Source organism: Cetorhinus maximus, chromosome 11 (genome assembly GCF_964194155.1).
Source record: "Cetorhinus maximus chromosome 11, sCetMax3.hap1.1, whole genome shotgun sequence".
In the NCBI taxonomy this organism is placed as follows: domain Eukaryota; kingdom Metazoa; phylum Chordata; class Chondrichthyes; order Lamniformes; family Cetorhinidae; genus Cetorhinus; species Cetorhinus maximus.
In genome coordinates this window covers 75354129-75367450 of record NC_135889.1, presented here as the reverse complement: position 1 = coordinate 75367450, position 13322 = coordinate 75354129, and the positions used below count along the sequence as shown (strand labels likewise).

The window sequence follows — 13322 nt, the reverse complement described above, 5'->3', positions numbered from 1 at the left end:
TTATTTTTGATTTCAGGCAAATCTGGAATATTTATATAACATTGAGGTAGTTTCTATTTGCAACTAAATTTGGAGTGTTTCATTATTTCTTTAATCTGCCCCTTATATGTATTTGGCTGCATTGACACGTGTGTTGTCTTTGCAGTTACTTTCTACATTGCTTTATGAGCTTAGCCAGGCGCTTTTTTTGCCAATTCGTTTTGCAACATATTACACAGCAACGCAAAAATGACGCATCTAAAGTTCAAATGTTCACGAGGTTAGAGTTAAGCCTCCCATCTGTTTTCAGACACTGTGAAAAGCCTGGAAATTGAGATTTAAACATGGACGTTAGGAAAAATCGAGCTTTCCACTTCGTGTATCTGATCGCCGGGTGTCTTTCCTCTTTGTCATCCGCAAACCAACTGGGTGAGTTTTAAACTGACTTTCCTTAAGTCAGTATTCCTGATTTCTTCATAAAGCAGAACAAACCTTCCGAGATTTTCGAATTCATCGCTTCCCCTCCTCGTCTACCCAGTTAGAAGTGAGTTAGAAAGTTGTCATGAAATGATCTGTAACTCTGATCTACTTGGGAGTTATTCTCCAGCAACACTTCAATTCAGAGTTGCTCGGAAATGTTATCCTTACAGAATCCCGGGGTGGAGGGAATATTCAGCTCCAGTTTGTGATTTCTTAGCTACCTCGCCAGATGGTAATTTAAAAATGACACAAACATCATACTTTAAAAAATACACAACTTTAATGTACGTAGGGCTACATTTGTCGCCCTCTAACGGCAAAGCAATTTTGCTCGGGTAAAAAATGTAGTTCTTAACGAAGGGTTGCATTCTATCGATTTTAAGTTTGAAAGTTTTCCCAGATCCTGACTAGTCTTTTACCAAAACATTTCTGTATTTCATTCACTATCTTCAGACGAATTTTGCCTTTTTCGAAAAGTTAAACAGGAACAACAAACGTCCCAGTTGCAAGTGATGTTTTGTCAAAGCAATATATGCAAAGTTTTCGTCGGTAAAAGTAACATCTTTCTACAAATAAGATTATAAATTTGTAATGCTCCAGTAAGCCTGTGAAGTTTCTGATTGGCTGTACTATGTTACATGGTTACCATAAACCAATCAGTTCCTCACAAGAACACAAATGCAGCCATTTCTTATTTATTTTTAATCTTGGCTTTTATTTAAATCACAGCTCCTCGTGCCAGTTTCCAAACCTCACCTTCTCTGTTGTGATTTACCCAATGGCCTGTTCTCTCTCCCGTTCGATCATATCTGCAGAGTTGCCAACTCTGTTTGGAGATATTCCTCAGCAATAGAGTGTAGTTGAGTGCCTTAATGGTTTTGCACCAGCAGCAAAAACACAATTACCTGGAAAAACTCAGCAGGTCTGGCAGCATCGGTGGAGAAGAGTCGACGTTTCGAGTCCACATGACCCTTCAAGTTCTGTTGAAGGGTCATGTGGACTCGAAACGTCGACTCTTTTCTTCTCCACCGATGCTGCCAGACCTGCTGAGTTTTTCCAGGTAATTCTGTTTTTGTTTTGGATTTCCAGCATCCGCAGTAGTTTTTTGTTTTTGCACCAGCAGCTGTTGTGAGATGTTCTGAGAACTATAGGAAGCCACGCTGAAGCGGGCAATAATAAAGGAAACCAAGGATGAGGAGGAGAGAAAACTGAAGCAGTAGGTATCCTCGGCACTGTGTGAGGTGTGGTCAGGCTCCCAGTCACTGCTAAGTTTAACAAGGGCCATCTCTGCCATCTCTTTGGACGCGAAACTGAAGTTCTGAGTAAAGATGACATCTCTGAACTGGGAGCCTAACTCAGAGCAAATCTGTATTTGGGCTCGTTGCATCAAAGCTGACTGGTACAGACTGTTCTGAACCAGAGAGAGATTGTGCAAAAGGTTTTGGGCACATCTCAGAGGATATATTGTTTTAACTTCAGCTCAGCATCAACGTTTCTAAACCAGTAACTGGATTTGATCTTAGTAAAAGAAAGTTTTCATGAATGATATCACAGCCACTATGCCTTCATCAGTCTAAGCCTATATGTGAAAAATGTCTATGATGGGTCTATCTCAGAAGGCAAATTTGGTTTGTCTGAAAACTGTAACTGCATTGATGCTCCTCTACCCATAGCCCATACTCAAAGATGTGTTAGGATAAATGGGGATTTCATGAGGATTCTGCATACTGCAAAGCCCTACCTGGTGATTCCATTGGGAAGAACCAAACTAGTAAACAAATTAGAGTAACTCCCCAGTGTATAAAGTTTGGAACAATTACAGTATCATGTCTGACCCTAAGCTTTTCACTTAAGAGCTGTACATCTGAAAATGCTGAATGTTTGGCCCAAGGTGCAACGTGCCTATGATTACAATATTTCATGTGATTACGATATCTTATGAAGGGATACAGATCCTTTTACTGTTGCACTATCTGTTTATAAGGCTTTTAAACCACAACACCTGGTTACATTCTTAATGAAACTGGCTGTCAAATTCATGCATCCCCACTTTAAGCCTTTATTCTGTTGTCCCATAAGATGGTGATACTTTTGGATCTGGTCTTAACAACATGGGTCTTGTCAGCAACCATAATTTAGTATGAAGATTAAATAAGCTTGAATTCCTATCCAAGGATTTCAGAACTTGAAGAGGTTGTGGTTCTCTCAGTTTGGTATCTCACAGGCCTTAGCTTTAAATTTTATATCATGTAAATATAAAGATCTTTCTTGCCTGTCAGTTTGCTTTGAAGGCCTCATGGTTTGCTGGGTAGATTCAGTCTATGGAAATTAATTTTTTTCAGGAAAGAAATCAGAATTTACATTGTCGAATTCAGGTTTTTTTTCACCCTTTTAATCAAATAGAAAACTAGACCTCCAAGGGAAGGTTTCCTTATTTTGCGACCAGGTACACTAGAATATTGGAAAATTAGGCAGGCCAGAGAGTGTACCTATAAACAATGCATTTAGTTTTCCTTACTTATTGATTTAAATCTTTCCTAATCAGCTAAGAAAATATGTGCCCCTTCCCTGATAATAGCCAAGTCACTTCTGTAAGCATGAGCACAGGATTATGCTGTGCACCCACTTCCTCAAAATGCACAAAATACCTGGAGTTTTGTTACTCTGAATTTAATAAAATTAATGAGTATTAGTGCTGTGTGAGAACACCATGAAGATCTGACTCAATATCTTTTGCAACAAACACCTTTTGGTGTAAAAAGCAATGTTCATGAATTCATCCAACACTTTGAAATTATTTGAAACAAAAACAAAAATAGCTGGAAAAACTCAGCAGGTCTGACAGCATCTGCAGAGAGGAATACAGTTAACATTTCGAGTCCGTATGACTCTTCATCAGTTCTGCTGAGTTTTTCCAGCTATTTTTGTTTTGTTTTGTTTCGGATTTCCAGCATCCGCAGTATTTTGCTTTTAACTTAGAAATTATTGCTTGACCTATGCTGTTATCTTGAGCTCTTTGCAGAATAAAAAGTCTTTTATTTCCTTATACCACACATACTGAACATAGGCAAGTAAGTGGTACATTTTAGAAATGTCTGTGGATTCATCAAGCTGTGTGACAAAGTCATTGCCACGCAGTTGATCAATGCACAGGTAAACTGTGTTCTGACATTAAATCAAGCCATCCCATGACAGTGTCGTTAGAAATTGTTTCTTTCCAGTTCCTTGGCCTTCTGCTCTCCAAATGTTTTCCTTGCCATTTCAATGGCACACTGCATTATCAACTCCTCAGCATTTGTATGTAATTTTTTTTCATTTGCTTCAGCGATTTTCTGCACTGATATGTAGGATGAGACTACAAACTTTTTATCAGCAGTAGCTATGAATTTCATTAGTGTTTTAGTACTGACCATTTCCTTAGCTATTGGCTCAAAAAAAATGTTTCTTGTTTTTATTTCATTACCAAGCATTGAATATATGTCTTCGTAATTGAGACCATTTGAAGATCATTTGACTGTACTTGTGCACAAATTACACCCTACGGTTGAGGTATAATAAAACCAAAATTTAAGTACCTGCCCTTGTATTTCCTTGCTTTCGCAAGGCTAATGGCTTTGTTTTTTACTCACACCTTCACCATTGAAAAGTTTTTCACCTCTTAGGGTTGAACTTGATGAAGAAAGCTCTGCGTGATCACTCTGTGGGTTCTGTTGTTTTGAAACTGGTCGGCGCATTAAAAAAAATATATATCAAGCATTTATGATGTGTTTACAACAATTATCTCAGTATTTTTGTCATTTTTCTTGCTCCCGCTGAAGTAGTACCATATATAAAGAAAGAATTTATTAAGTCCTAAATTTAAATTATGTGCCCTTCTGCTGCCTAAGGTCTGCTCCACCCATCAGTCATTTGTTTAACAGAAAATGAATCAGGAGCAACAAACACAGTGCTCACTCTGGCCCATTTTGTGTTGAACTGGTCTAAAATTCCAGGATCACGTCCTCCATTTCAGAAACAGAACTTCCTTCTTAATTCTATCAAACCCCAACACGGCGGTAAAAACCAGTGACTCAAATTAACCACACCAGAGAGGACTGTTGCCCACCCAACCTCATCACCATAAATCATTTAGTGACAAAGGCAATTTCCCCCTTTCCTTCTCTTCACTCCTTCACAAATAGCCAGCAGTATCAACTCGAAAGATACAGGCAGCCAAATTATGCCTATCCATCCATCAGAGAAGAATGTGGCCATGGATTTAAAGCTCTGAGTCTGGATACAAAGAAAATCTGTGATAATACCATGAGCTATTTTGCTAATGCAGACTAAAGACGTTGACGGGGAGAATCACACTTTAACCAGATTTATTGCTGCAGGTCCAGAGCCTGGCCAGTCTCTTTCTGTTTCTTTCCACCCCTCTTTTCCTGACCCATCCGCCCCCGACACACACAGCCACACACCAGCCAGGACCACATGGTGCGCAGTGACTCAGTTGGTAGATGTACCTTACAATGTAGTTCTGAACCACATTAAGCAGGAATGTGCTTGGGTTTGATTCCTGACCAATGTTGAGTTACTAGATCTGAGTCAGTGTGGCAGTAGTGATGCTACAATTGGTCTTTAAGCCCCCGTTTCCTCCTATCTTAACGTCAAACTCCAACATGGGTACGGCCTTGCTGCAGACCCAAAGGAACTAGCAAGTCCTTTTCTTTCTGCCCCTCCCCACTGAAGGTCACCTGGCATATGCACTCTCCATTGATGGTGCCCCCTCCCCATCTCAACCACCACTTAAATGTGGTAAAAGGTCTCTTTTTAATTACGTAACTAACTTCAAACCTATATAGGCTAGTTCCCTTATAAGAAGAAAGAAAAAGGAAGTCTTGCTACCTCAGCCCATGCAATGCCAGACTCTTCACTGATTTTTCCACACTAATTGCTGGTTTCAAGAGTCTTAACTCCTTCTATTTTATCTTATAGTTAAAAGCAGTAAGTGGACTATGTTTATGAATGTAAAAGTGATTTAAAAAGGCTTGATGAGATAAATCCATAGAAGCAGTGGTACTTGTCAGAGGAACTCATCCAACCACGTTGAAAATGACTTCTAATAAGCCTACACATATACAGTTTTAGTGTCTGACACTTTTCTGATTGTCTCAATGCATCGGGGAGCACAGAAGACTACTGATGGGGAGAAACCAATTAGCAGGAGACTAGTGGGACAAACTAACTTGAGGACCCCTGAAACCCCACAATTCTCCCGATTGTCAATCCAGATCAGGGTTGTCAAATGCAGTACAGCACTAAGTGAGCACTGTTTTGTCAAACGTGCCACCATTTTGATCGAACCTTAAACTGAGGCTGTGTCTGCCTACTTAAATCGATGTAAAGAATTCCATGGCACCTTTTGAAGATGACTTAGAAGTTCTCCTGGTGTCATAACCAAATAGTCATTCTGTCATTTACTCTTTGTGGAACTTCTCAGTGCATAAACTGGCTGCCACTTAACAGCAGTCAGTGCATTTCAAATTGATTGTAAACTACTTGAACATCTTTGGAATGTGCTATATAAATGCAATTTTTTATTCTACATTGCAAGCAAGTTAGTATGAAATGCAAAAAAGCTTTAAATTAAAACTGAATAACTATGCTAAGAACACATTAAAACAATGACAAATCCATTCCCGTCTCAACATCCTGGGGGTTGCCATTAACCAGAAACTGAACTGGACCAGCCATATAAATACTGTGGCTACAAGAGCAGGTCAGAGGCTAGGAAGCCTGAGGAGAGTAACTCACCACCTGACTCCCCATCACCTTGCCAGCGATGCTCAGATCCCATGAAATAAGTTTAAAAACCCATTAACCAATGCTCCTTATACTGTGTACACATGCAGAGTAGTTTTTGTACTGGCTGTTTAAACAAATAGGAGGTATTAATATTGGCTACTTATTTAATATTTTGCATCAGCCTTTTCAAATACTGACAGAAATGACATGTGGAAGTACAGTAGCATGTGGACTAACTGTTGAGAGATATCTATACCAAAGGAATTGTATCTGGAAATGCATAGCAGAATTTAGAGTGGGTAAGTCACTGGGCTCTGATTTCATGCAACCTAAACTGTTGAAGGAGCAAAGAAGAGATGGTAGTGGATTGGACTACAATTTTCAGTCCCAAATTATGCTAAAAACTCTGTAATTTACTCTGTAGCACCCAATTAGAAATGACATTAAAGCCATAGAGAACATACAGAGTAGATTCACCAGATTAATACAAGGCACATGGAGCTATTTGAAACTATATTTGTGAGATGATACTTACGGTACTGGGATATTTCCACCCAAAAAAAATGCTTCACATTTTGTTTTAAAAACCTCTGTTAAATCTACTCCTTAATTTCTCTAGTTTCTTAATAGAGATTTTTAAAATTATAAAGTTAGGGTGAATTAGGAAAAATTATTTCCTCGAGTGGAAAGTCAATTTTAAATGATTGAGTGTGAAAACAGTGGGTTAGAGATCCTGCTATCTTTCCTTCTCCCTCCAATTAAGTCTGGGACGGGAAGGTTCAAGGGTGGCCTTCATGCCCTTAGGCCAATTGTGGCCCTTAAATGGTCACATAAGGGCCCCTTAAGAGCTTCATCCTGCTGCCGTTGGTATTCAACCAGTAGCCGGTGAGGACCATGTCACATAGGCCATGCCACCCTGGCAGTTAGGGTCAGATCTGGTTGGGGGGTCCCTCCTTGCTGGGCACTCCATGCCCAATGGAGGCACCTGCCAGTAAGAACACAAGGACATGGATTAAGACCCCATCCCCCAACCTTCAAATTGGGCCCCCCTCCAAACCCCTCCCCCCTCACCAGAGCCTCCCTGTCTGGACCCAGCAAACCTGTCCCACTCACCTTACTCCTGGGGCTCCATCAACAATTCTCTACTTAGCCGTACTGTGGCAAGGGTCACCACTCCTGGTGGCATGGCTGGTGCTGAAAGCTGCCAGCCAGTGGGATATCTGCCCCGTGCTATGATTTCTGGGGAGAAATCCCCCTCATAGGAGCTGGGAAGCCCAAAAGAAGCAGGTAAGTGCCTCCCGAAAATAGCTGTGGTTGGGGTTGCCAGCAGTTTTTCCAGCCGATGGGTGGGCCCCCCACCGTGACCATTAAATTCCACCCTGATAACAAGTAGGGAGAAAAGGCGGAATGGAGGATATAAGTGAATTAGAATGTATCTACGAAATCGACTAATGCTGACTTTGCTATTAAGTCTATAAAAACAAAAAGCTAAAAGCTACTGCGGATGCTGGAAATCCAAAACAAAAACAGAATTACCTGGAAAAACTCAGCAGGTCTGGCAGCATCGGTGGAGAAGAAAACAGCTAACGTTTCGAGTCCTCATGACCCTTCGGCAGAACTGAAGTATAGTTAGGAGAGAGGTGAAATATAAGCTGGTCTAAGGTGGGGGGCGGGGGGAGAGAGAAGTTGAGGGTGGGGTGGTTGTAGGGATAAGCAAGCAGTGATTGGAGCAGATAATCAAAAGATGTCACAGACAAAAGGATCAAAGAGGTGTTGAAGGTGGTGATATTATCTAAGAAAAGTGCTAATTAAGAATGGATGGCAGGATACTCAAGGTACAGCTCTAGTGGGGGTGGGGTGGAAAGACTAACAAAGTTTTAGTTTTAGATTTAAAAATAATGGAAATAGGTGGGAAAAGAAAAATCTATATAAATTATTGGAAAAAAAGGGGAGGGGGAAGAAACGGGGTGGGGATGGGGGGAGGGGGAGTTTAAGATCTAAAGTTGTTGAATTCAATATTCAGCCCGGAAGGCTGTAAAGTGCCTAGTCGGAAGATGAGGTGCTGTTCCTCCAGTTTGCGTTGGCCTTCACTGGAACAATGCAGCAAGCCAAGGACAGACATGTGGGCAAGAGAACAGGGTGGAGTGTTAAAATGGCAAGCGACAGGGAGGTTTGGGTCTTTCTTGCGGACAGACCGCAGGTGTTCTGCAAAGCGGTCGCCCAGTTTGTGTTTGGTCTCTCCAATGTAGAGGAGTCCGCATTGGGAGCAACGAATGCAGTAGACTAAGTTAGGGGAAATGCAAGTGAAATGCTGCTTCACTTGAAAGGAGTGTTTGGGCTCTTGGACGGTGAGGAGAGAGGACAAGCAGGGGTGGAGGGTCCCAGATGGGTGTTGGTGTCGATGAGTTTGATGATTGAGTCAAGCTCCAACAACTCATCGACACCAAAACCCATCTGGGACCTTCCACCCCTGCTTGTCCCTCCGTCCCCACCCCATCTTCCAATCCCAGCCCCAACCGCGTATTCACTATACCCCCTGACCTTCCCCTCTCCGATGCTGAACGTTCAGTGCTCAGCAAAGGACTTAGTTTCATACCCTTACGCCCTCATCTCAATAAATTTCGGGCTCGGCATGATGCTGAACTCTTCTTCCGCCGTCTTCGTCTCCGTGCTCACTTCTTTGGGCAGGAGTCCTCTCCCCGTTCAACGGATCCTTTTACCCACCTCCAATATTCTCCCTCCACCTGGACCCCTCCCTCTGGATTCTTACCTTCTCTTGATCTTTTCATTGAGAACTGTCGGCGTGACATTAGCCGTCTCAATTTCTCTGCTCCTCTCACCCATTCTAATCTGTCTCTCTCTGAACTTACTGCACTCCGTTCTCTCAGGTCCAACCCCAACATTGTCTTCAAACCCGCTGACAAGGGTGGTGCTGTTGTTGTCTGGCGCACTGACCTCTACCTCGTGGAGGCTGAGCGTCAACTCGCAGACACTTCCTCCTACCTCTCCCTGGACCATGACCCCACCACAGAACATCAAGCCATTGTTTCCAGGACTGTCACTGACCTCATCTCCTCTGGAGATCTTCCTCCCACAGCTTCCAACCTGATAGTCGCCCAACCTCGGACGGCCCGCTTCTACCTCCTACCCAAAATCCACAAACAGAACTGTCCTGGCAGACCGATCGTGTCAGCCTGTTCCTGCCCCACGGAACTCATTTCTCGTTATCTTGACTCCCTTCTCTCTCCGCTTGTCCAGTCCCTTCCCACCTACATCCGTGATTCCTCTGACACCTTACGTCACATCAACAATTTCCAGTTCCCTGGCCCCAACCGCTTCCTCTTCACCATGGATGTCCAATCCCTCTACGCCTCCATCCCCCACCAGGATGGTCTGAGGGCCCTTAACTTCTGCCTTGAACAGGGGCTCGAACAATCCCCATCCACCACTACTCTCCTCCGTCTGGCTGAACTTGTTCTCACACTGAACAATTTCTCCTTTAACTCCTCTCACTTCCTCCAAATAAAAGGTGTGGCTATGGGTACCTGCATGGGCCCCAGCTAGGCCTGTCTCTTTATGGGGTATGTGGAACATTCCTTGTTCCAGTCCTACTCCGGCCCCCTCCCACAACTCTTTCTCCGGTACATCGATGATTACTTCGGTGCTGCTTCATGCTCTCGTCGGGACCTGGAAAAATTTATTAATTTTGCTTCCAATCTCCACCCCTCCATCATTTTCACATGGTCCATCTCTGACACTTCTCTTCCCTTCCTTGACCTCTCTGTCTCAATTTCTGATGATAGACTGTCCACCAATATCCATTACAAGCCTACCGACTCCTACAGCTACCTCGACTACAGCTCCTCACACCCCGCTTCCTGTAAGGACTCCATCCCATTCTCTCAGTTCCTTCGCCTCCGTCGCATCTGTTCTGATGACGCTACCTTCAAAAACAGCTCCTCTGACATGTCCTCCTTCTTCCTTAACCGAGGTTTTCCACCCACGGTCGTTGACAGGGCCCTCAACCGTGTCCGGCCCATATCCCGCGCATCCGCCCTCACGCCTTCTCCTCCCTCCCAGAAACATGATAGGGTCCCCCTTGTCCTCACTTATCACCCCACCAGCCTCCGCATTCAAAGGATCATCCTCCGCCATTTCCGCCAACTCCAGCATGATGCCACCACCAAACACATCTTCCCTTCACCCCCCCTGGCGGCATTCCGTAGGGATCGTTCCCTCCGGGACACCCTGGTCCACTCCTCCATCACCCCCTACTCCTCAACCCCCACCTATGGCACCTCCCCATGCCCACGCAGAAGATGCAACACCTGCCCCTTCACTTCCTCTCTCCTCACCGTCCAAGGGCCCAAACACTCCTTTCAAGTGAAGCAGCATTTCACTTGCATTTCCCTTAACTTAGTCTACTGCATTCGTTGCTCCCAATGCGGTCTCCTCTACATTGGAGAGACCAAACGCAAACTGGGCGACCGCTTTGCAGAACACCTGCGGTCTGTCCGCAAGAAAGACCCAAACCTCCCTGTCGCTTGCTATTTTAACACTCCACCCTGTTCTCTTGCCCACATGTCTGTCCTTGGCTTGCTGCATTGTTCCAGTGAAGGCCAACGCAAACTGGAGGAACAGCACCTCATCTTCCGACTAGGCACTTTACAGCCTTCCGGGCTGAATATTGAATTCAACAACTTTAGATCTTAAACTCCCCCTCCCCCCATCCCCACCCCGTTTCTTCCCCCTCCCCTTTTTTTCCAATAATTTATATAGATTTTTCTTTTCCCACCTATTTCCATTATTTTTAAATCTAAAACTAAAACTTTGTTAGTCTTTCCACCCCACCCCCACTAGAGCTGTACCTTGAGTATCCTGCCATCCATTCTTAATTAGCACTTTTCTTAGATAATATCACCACCTTCAACACCTCTTTGATCCTTTTGTCTGTGACATCTTTTGATTATCTGCTCCAATCACTGCTTGCTTATCCCTACAACCACCCCACCCTCAACTTCTCTCTCCCCCCGCCCCCCACCTTAGACCAGCTTATATTTCACCTCTCTCCTAACTATACTTCAGTTCTGCCGAAGGGTCGTGAGGACTCGAAACATTAGCTGTTTTCTTCTCCACCGATGCTGCCAGACCTGCTGAGTTTTTCCAGGTAATTCTGTTTTTGTTATGCTATTAAGTCTAGTGGGTTTCCTGAAACTGTAACTCTTGGAAATTTATGTTGAAAATTTATGATTTTGAAAGCTGGATATAACAAAATTTTCTCCCTTCTTTTTGAAAGAATGTGATTTTGATTCTGGTATCACGTGGATTCCATTTGGAAGCAAATGGTACACTTTCATTTCAACTCCAGGAAATGGCTACAAAATGAGCAAAGCTCAAGAAATGTGCAAAGAAAGTGGTACTGTATCCCTTTTAAAATATTTCTTAAAATTGTTGAATGTACATTTCATACAAAATACTATGCAACATCGCTGCAAATATTTCAGATTTGGTTATTGATAGAGCAATTTGCATTCTTATAACGTTTTTAGCATAGAACAACATTCCAAGACACTTCAATGAGGTACATTCAGTTAGAAATGATGAACCAAAGAGAGATATATATGAGCAAGGTTGGCAAAAAGCTTATTGAAGAGGTGAGTTTTGAGAAAAGTCTTGAAGGAAGTTGGGAATTAGGAGAGGAATGGGTTAGGGAGGGAATTGCAGAAGATGGGGTCTAGGCAGCTTAAGGCACATCCACCAGTGGTGGTGTGAAGAGAAGGGAGATGCACAAATGTCCAGAATCAGAGTTTTAGGGGGTTTTTGAAGAGCAAGACAAGGTTACTGCAATAGGGAGGAATGAGTTATGGAGGAATATAACATTAGTGTGAGCATTATAAATTGGAAGCATTGGTGTACTTGGGAGCCAAGGTAGGTCACTAAGGATAGGGGTGATATGTAAGTGAGACCTGGTGTGAAATGCTTTTGGAATGTGAAAAATGGAAGACCAACCAGGAAAGCAATGGAATAATCAAAGATGGAAATGATGTAGGTGTGGATGAGGGTTTCAGCATCAGATCGGTTGAAATAGGAACAGAGGTGGGCAATGTTACAGAGGTGGAAGTAGGTAATCTTTGTCATGGAGATTACATGGGGTCAGAAGCTTTGTGTGGACTCAAATAGGATACTAAGATTGAGAACAATTTGATTTAGCTATAACAGTAGCTGGGGAGGGGTAGGATTGGCCCTGAGTGTATAGAGGTGGTGCAGGGGCTGCAGAGGATGGTTTCATTCCCCACATTGTTTAACTGGAGGAGATTGCACCTCATTCAAGACTAGATAGTGGACACACAAGCTGACAACACAGAGATACTGATCTGATTAAGAGAGATGTTGCAGAGCGAGAGCTGCCGATTATTGGTATCTGTCTATGGATGATGTTGCAAAGCAGCAGAAAGTAAGTGAGGAAGAAGAAATGGCCAAGGAAATGGGTGGACTCCAGAGGTATTGGTTTTGGAAACACAAGGAGATCACTTTGCTGGAGATGTTCTGGCTATGATTGGATAAATAATGGTGGAAACAAACAAATGTTGCAGAGGGGTTAAATATTATCTTCTGTGACTATTTTCACAGTCACAGAAGATAACATTTGTGACTATTGTTAGGACTGTTTCAATGCTATGGTATGGACTGAATTGCATAGGCACTGAATTGAAAGGCAACAACATGTTCAAGAACTTTGTAGAGAAAAAGGAGATTGTTTTGGTTCTAGTTTCCAAGGATGTGGGTGTGTTTTTAAAGTAAGTGCAGAATTAAGATATTTAAAGGAAGAGGAAACCATTTATAATATTAGCTAGCACATGGACCAGGGAAGGAAATTGGGTGGTTAGCAATTTAGCCGACAAGAAGTATACAGGGAGCAGAATGATATAAGGAATGAGGCCCAGGAGCAGAGTGGTCAGAGAGAACCAGGCAGAGTGGTCAGAGGAGCATGACCCAAGAGCAGAATGGTCAGAGGAGCGAGTGCAGAGTGGCCAGGGAAAGTCAGACGGATTGGTCTAAGGAGTGAAGTCCAAGAG

The 13322-nt window shown here is 43.1% G+C and overlaps 1 protein-coding gene across 3 annotated transcripts in view; it reads left to right on the top strand.

The window, feature by feature from the left end:
- The first annotated feature begins 235 nt into the window (after positions 1 to 235).
- Positions 236 to 13322, top strand: part of LOC144686691 (CD302 antigen-like) — a 49318-nt gene continuing 36231 nt past the window's right edge. Inside the window, exons 1-2 of one of the 3 annotated variants that reach the window (XM_078552243.1) lie at positions 237 to 408; positions 11543 to 11662. In XM_078552243.1, the coding sequence (XP_078408369.1) occupies positions 324 to 408; positions 11543 to 11662 (205 nt within the window). In that variant the 5' untranslated portion in view covers positions 237 to 323. Of the gene's footprint in view, positions 409 to 11542; positions 11663 to 13322 lie in introns of all 3 variants that reach the window. The other 2 variants (XM_078552241.1, XM_078552244.1) reach the window with 2 other exon arrangements.